We start from the raw sequence: 6843 nt of genomic DNA, 5'->3' as shown, positions 1-6843 counted from the left end.
AACACAATTGAAAAATGGGCAAAGGGCCTCATAGGTAAGCCTCCAAAGTGGACACACAGATGGCCAAGACGTGCTCTCCTGAGAGTGGTCATGCTGATGTCAAAGGTGTGTTAACCCAGATGCACAGGAACAATGGACGAAGTGCTTAAGGCAAAGATGAGCCTTTCAGTAAAGAAGTCATAGGCCTGGGCGTGCCCACACCTAGGACTGCCCAGGTAGGATGTGTGATCAGAGCCTCCTGTGAGGGTCCTGTCAGTCACTGAGTTTTGTGAGATTAAGGACAGAGCCCCCTTTTTTGTTTACAAATACAATACCTAAAACTAGACCTAGGAAAGGTCTTTCTGTGAGCTCTGTGGCTGAGTGTTCGTGCAAAATTAATTTAAGATGGAGCAGGAAATGGTATCTTTCTTTAACTCCATCTGCTCCTGGTCTGGGCCCTGTGCTGGTCCTAGCCCCACCCTGGTGTCCTGAGCGCCCCCTGCAGCCCAGCCCTGCTGTCTCCTCAGGGAGGTTTGTGTCTGGGCTCACACTGACTTCCCCTCACTGTGTGTCTCGCACAGTAATACACGGCTGTATCCTCGGTGGTCACGGAGCTCAGCTGCAGGGAGAACTGGTTCTTGGACATGTCTCTGGTGATGGAGGTTCGGCTTTTGAGGGAGGGGCTGTAGTAAGTGCTCCCCTCATAACATATTTTTGCAATCCACTCCAGTCCCTTCCCCGGGGGCTGGCAGATCCAATGCCAGCAGTAACTACTGGTTGTGATGGAGAATCCAGAGACAGAGCAGGTGAGGGAGAGGGTCTTCGAGGGCTTCACCAATCCTGGGCCTGACTCCTGCAGCTGCACCTGGGACAGGACACCTGGGACAGAAAGAACACAGTGAGTCCTGGGCTCAGATGCAGGGTCCCCATCTCATCATGTCTAAGCCCCTAAATCACTCACATCTGGGAGCTGACAGCAGGAAGAGGAAGAGCCACATGGGAGTCATGTCTTGCAAGTGAGGTCCTCGTCCCCCAGAAAGTATTCTCCAGGGTGAGGAGGCCCTGCATTTAAGTGGACGCCAACTGTGTGTGTGTCTGGTGGCTGTGTGTGCATTTGCATATGGGAGGTGTCTGCACATACAAAGGGCAAGAGGTGAGGGAGGTCCCCGTCTCTGAGGCTTCTCCTGGAAGGAGGTGCTGACTGTGCCCTCAGAGAACCAGGCCCTCCTTGGGGTCCTGGTCACCGTGCCCAGGGACCCGTTCTTTCACACCAGGGGCTATGCTGCAGGAGGTGGTCAGGAAGTAGAATGTGGGTACAATCAGTGACTCCTTTGGGGATAAAAATCATTGGGGCTCCTTTTCCATGGATATAGATAGATATAGATATAGATATAGATATAGATATACATATAGATATAGTTATAGATATAGATATAGATATAAATATAGATATAGATATAGATATAGATGATATAGATATACTGGAGGCTAGATGAACAAAGTTCGTGCTAAGGGCTTGGCCCGTGCCTTCTCTGCAGCTTCATCTAGGGTGACATCCTGTCTAATTAGCATATTATGCTTTTATTGTTACAGATGATTTAGACATAGAAATAGATATGGAGATAGACATAGATTGATCTTATTTTCTTTATTCTCACGTAAGAATATGTTCATTGTTTTATAGATATAGATGTAGAGATAGATATAGAGATAAAAATGATGAATTTGTAGATGTACATAAAGGTATAGATATAGGTATTGTTTTCTTTATCCTCACCTGAGGATATATTCATTCATTTTTAGAGGAAAAGTAAAGGAGAGAGAACTTAAGAGAGAAACATTGATGTGAGAGAGAAATATTGATCAGTTGCCTCCAATATATGACTGTTTTGCACATCAAATCTGCAACATTTTTTAGTATGTATTTATTTTTTTATTAAAATTCGTTTTATTGATTTTAAAGAGGAAGGGAGAGAGAGATAGAAACTTCAATGATGAGAGAGAATTATTGGTTGGCTGCCTCGTGCAAAATTAATTTAAGATGGAGCAGGAAATGGTATCTTTCTTTAACTCCATCTGCTCCTGGTCTGGGCCCTGTGCTGGTCCTAGCCCCACCCTGGTGTCCTGAGCGCCCCCTGCAGTCCAGCCCTGCTATTTTCCTCAGGGAGGTTTGTTTCTGGGCTCACACTGACTTCCCCTCACTGTGTATCCCGCAAAGTAATACACGGCCGTGTCCTCGGCTCTCAGGCTGCTCATTTGCAGATACAGCATGTTCTTGGCGTTGTCTCTGGAGATGGTGAAGCGGCCCTTCACAGACGCAGTATAGTATGTGCTACCACCATTCCAATTAATGTATGAGACATGGCGGACCCAGAGCATGGCATAGTCATCAAAGGTGAATCCAGAGGCAGCACAGGAGAGTCTCAGAGACCCCCCAGGCTGCACCAGGCCTCCCCCAGACTCCACCAGCTGCTCCTCACACTGGACACCTGCAAACACAGAGACACAAGGTGGACTGAGAATCACATGGAAGCACCAACCGGGACAGGCACAGGTCTCAGCGCTCCCCACTCCTGAGATGGACCTTGAGAAATGATCAGGAGGAAAACGCAGCTTGGCACCAAGTCCATGGTGGAGCTGCTGGGGTCCTGTCTCAGGTGCTTGGGTTCTGGGTGTCTCCCCAACATGCCCGGCAAGGGCCCCCTTTTATGAGCAGGAGGAGAGCCCCATTTGCATGGAGTCTGCATATAAGGTGCAGCTGAGACCCTGGGCTGCATGCCTGACCTTGTCATCCTAGGGGCGGCCCCAGATGGGAAAGGACTCGAGGACACTGGCCACAAGGGATCCCGTCCTGACCCCCCTCCCTCCTTTCCCAAGACCCGTCACTCTGACCCCATTCCTTGGGGGGCAGCTTCCAGGATTGAGAGTCCTCCTTCCTTGGGGTTTTGAGGAGGACCCAGAGGTGCTGCATAAAAGGCAGGTGGATGTGGCTTCCTCTCACTCTCCTTCACTGGCCGTGGGCCATGTTGCCTTTCTGGGGTTTGGGAATAAGAATATGCATTGGATGATGCTTCTATTTTGAAGATGAAAGATTCTCCTTGTTATTTTCCTCAATCAGATCCTCCACAAAACTGGAACCTCTACATGTGAGGAGGCAGGAGAGGCTGGGCTAGATGCTGTGTCCACAGCCTCAGTCTCAAACCTGCTGCCCCTCTCAGAAGCACACAGCTGCTTCCTGAAAGCACACATTTCTCTTAACTTCCCTGCTGTTCCTGTGCAAAAGACATATTTCCCAGCCTCTCAAAGGGGGAAAATTTCCAGCATTTACAAATGGAACCCTGGCTGGTGGTTCTCAGTGTTTGGAGCATCATCCCCACACCAAAGGGTGTGAACTCTTTAGAGTCACCACCAACATCATGTGGAGGTAGCAAGTTTTTAATAATTGTGTGCACCTCCCTCTCCACACGGGGAAGAAACCTGAATGAACATATGTGGTAAATTAAATAAAGACAACACGTTGATGTAAGAACTGTCCAAACATGAAGAGAATGTTTTATAAGATTTTATTCCAGCCAAAGTGTTGACAACTGTTGGTGAGCAAGACCTCAAATGCTCTGGAGAATAACTGTTTGCAGCTGGGTTTGTGTATTTGAAGTTAAGGAGAGAAGGTGAGGGATGACATGGAGGTGGGAGAGAGCAAGGTGGGTCCTGGATGCCAGGATAGTGAACAGGAGGTTGTCTCTCTCTCTTTTCTAATTTTTATTGTTGAAAGTATTACATAGGTCCCCCCTTTCTCCCCATTCCCTCCCCAGGCCCTCACCACTCATTGTGTCCATGGGTTAGGAATATATGCAGACAAGTTCATTGGTTGATCTCTTCCCAGCAACCCTCCCCTCCCTACACTCTGAGGTTCCATGGTCTGTTCATGCTTCTGTGTCTCTGGGTCTATTTTTGTTCATCAGTTTATTTGGTCCATTAGCAATGCAGACTGGGGCAGCATTATGGAAAACTGTATAGAATTTCCATCTAAAAGTTAAAAATGGAACTCCTATTTGACACAGTGATCCCACTTCCCAGCCAGAGATCGTCCGGGCCTGGACATCTGGTCGACCGCAGTCAACATACAACCAGGCCCAAAGACGCAGGTGTGGTTCAGGGAGAGGACCTGCAGCGGGTCTGCTGCGCCCTCAGCAGCGCTGGGCCTCTGGGCTCCTGGGGAGCGGGCGGAAGTCAGTCCCAGATGCACCTTTTCCTTCTGACCCTTCTCTCAGGAGGAGCCTCCTCCATCTCATTGCTGAGGTCAGACCCCGCCCTTCGCCTTCTGCAGCCTTTCCTCGGCCTCCAGGGTGGTTTCCATCTCCATCTCGGCCTCCTGCCTCTGAGTGACCACTGTGCCCGCGTCTGTTTCCAAAACTTCAGATGAGCCCTTGGGAGGCGCTTATGATTACCGCTCGGCTCTTGGACGGAAACATGTCCTTTTGGTTCCACACTGCGCCGCCCCAGCGGATCCTACAGGACATGGTCCAGGGACCCCCAGGAGACAGCGTGCTGCCTCCAGTCCGCGCCATGCAGCACCCCCAACGCTTCCAGTAGCTCTGGGGGACCCCCGGTACCGCCCGCAGACAACATGCTCCTGCAGCAGCCAGGTCCCCTGGGGGAAACCCACCCAAACAGGGTCTCACCATCTCCAAACGCCCTCTGTGCTGAGCACAGACGCTGCTACATCACTGCGCTCACACACCTTCCGCAGCGGGTGCGGCCCTGTGGCCATGTTCTCACAGGGTTTCTGTTCTGCTCTTTCTCCTCCATGGAGGCCCCGCGTCTGAACCCACCAGCACTGCCCTCTGGGAGCAGTGAGACCCGGGTCATGGGACCCGCAGTCATCATGTCCTCACAAATCTCAAAGCCTCCAAAGGACCGAGACTCCTGAGGCGTTGCCACCTCTCCCTCACTGCCAGGCTGGGGTCCAGCAGCAGCGGCCAGAGGCGGAGGGTGCAGGGGTCCAGGCCACCAGGTGCCCGGGTCCAGTAGCACCAGCTGCTGCTGCACCAGCCAGGCCAGTCACAAGCATGCACACTGGGGACCTGGGCTCTGGGTCTGGAGCTTTTCCAGCAGCTCTGCCTCCTCCTGCTCAGTCCCTTTCTCTGCTGCTGCCAAATGGGCCTCACAGTCGCTGGAGGGAGAACTGAGGTCTCTTGAAGTGCTTGGTCCTGCTCTGGCCCATGACAACGTGAGGACCAAGAGGGAACAGCAGGGGTGAGCCGGTGGCTGCTGCCCAGCTGGTGGCAGGTCCTTGAGGAGGGGTTGGTTCACTGGACAGCTTCCCTGGGCCTGGGACTGCAGGGGCCACAGGGAAAGCAGTGCGCAGGCGCAAGGGACTAGGCCATAGTTTTCTTTGTAGAAATAATTGGGAGATTGGAACCACGCAAGCCCCTGGAGGCAGAATTCCTCCCTCTACCCCACCACCTCGCCTAAATAAAAGCCCTGCGCCTGTCTCCTTTCCAGTCTCCATCCAAGCAGGTGTGACTTGCTTAGTGATCTTTCCTGTGCTTCTCAGGGGTTTCAATCAGGAGCATAATAACCGTCCCACGTCCCCTTGGTGTGTGGGTGTGTCATGAACATCTGTACCAGCTGCCGTGCCTCTGCTTCTGAATGGTGTCCACTCCTCTGGGTGCTGTGAGCATGAGGACAAGACCAGGACTGTCACCCTGTGGGTCCTTCTTCTGCAGCTTTGGGTTCACACACATGTGGGGCCCACGGTCCAGCATTCAGGGGAGCTGCACTGTTGGGTCATTGGAGCCTCTTGTTAGATTCAGGTGATGTGGGTCAGTGATTTGATGATAAAACTCATTATGGCACAAGTGTGTATGAAAAAGACTCTCTACTTTTGTTTACATGAGAAAGTTGTCTCTCTTTACAACAGACTTTCTAACTCAGAGACTCAGACATCAGCGCAGAATCAGGATCCAGAGGTTCCCTGAGGGAAACTGTGATATGAAGAGGAAACCACACAGGAACCAGCCCAAACGTCCAGCTGCACCTGCTGCCAGGATGGTCCATGTGTTCAGGGACCCTGAGCGCTCCCTGGTGGTCAGAGATCTTCCTGAGGGAGGTTAGTGTCTGGGCTCACACTGACTTCGCCTCACTGTGTCTCTTGCACAGTAATACACAGCTGTGTCCTTGGTGGTCACGGAGCTCAGCTGAAGGAAGAACTGGTTCTTGGATGTGTCTCTGGAGATGGAGGTTCGGCTCTTGAGGGAGGGGCTGTAGTAAGTGCTACCATCATAGCGTATGCTCCCTATCCACTCCAACCCTTTTCCTGGTGGCTGGCGGATCCAGCTCCAGTAGTAATCACTGGTGATGGAGTAACCAGAGACAGAGCAGGTGAGGGAGAGTGTCTGCGAGGGCTTCACCAGTCCTGGGCCCGACTCCTGCAGCTGCACCTGGGACAGGACACCTGGGACAGAGAGAACACAGTGAGTCCTGGGCTCAGATGCAGGATCCCCATCTCCTCACGTCTAAGCCCTGAGTCACTCACATCTGGGAGCTGACAGCAGGAAGAGGAAGAGCCACATGGGAGTCATGTCTTGCAGGTGAGGTCCTCGTCCCTCAGAAAGTATTCTCCAAGGTGAGGAGGCCCTGAATTTAAGTGGACGCCAACTCTGTGTGTGTGTGGTGGCCTTGTGGGCATTTGCATATGGGAGGTGTCATCACATACAAAGGGCAAGAGGTGAGGGAGGTCCTGGTCTCTGGGGCTTCTCCTGGAAGGAGGTGCTGACTGTGCCCTCAGAGAACCAGGCCCTCCCTGGTGTCCTGGTCACCGTGTCCAGGGATCTCTCCTTCCACACCAGGGGCTATGCTGCA

At 52.1% G+C, this 6843-nt stretch overlaps 1 protein-coding gene and 1 gene segment (V, D, J or C); both read right to left on the bottom strand.

Moving 5' to 3' along the window:
- Positions 1–534: 534 nt before the first annotated feature.
- LOC102251188 (putative V-set and immunoglobulin domain-containing-like protein IGHV4OR15-8) lies at positions 535–1016 on the bottom strand (the record flags this gene model as incomplete). Its single annotated transcript, XM_005881882.2, has 2 exons — positions 941–1016; positions 535–858 (listed from the first exon to the last, which is right to left on the bottom strand). Coding segments are annotated over exons 1-2 (370 nt in total), but the record flags the coding sequence as incomplete, so codon positions are not given.
- Positions 1017–6122: 5106 nt separating this feature from the next.
- On the bottom strand, positions 6123–6592 carry LOC102250896 (the record flags this gene model as incomplete). The annotated part of the segment is given in 2 exon segments: positions 6123–6436; positions 6518–6592. Coding segments are annotated over 2 exon segments (360 nt in total), but the record flags the coding sequence as incomplete, so codon positions are not given.
- Positions 6593–6843: the final 251 nt, after the last annotated feature.

Source organism: Myotis brandtii, unplaced genomic scaffold, assembly GCF_000412655.1.
Source record: "Myotis brandtii unplaced genomic scaffold, ASM41265v1 scaffold6924, whole genome shotgun sequence".
NCBI classification, from domain to species: domain Eukaryota; kingdom Metazoa; phylum Chordata; class Mammalia; order Chiroptera; family Vespertilionidae; genus Myotis; species Myotis brandtii.
The sequence above is the reverse complement of the archived record's forward strand: the minus strand, read 5'-3'. Positions and strand labels throughout refer to the sequence as shown.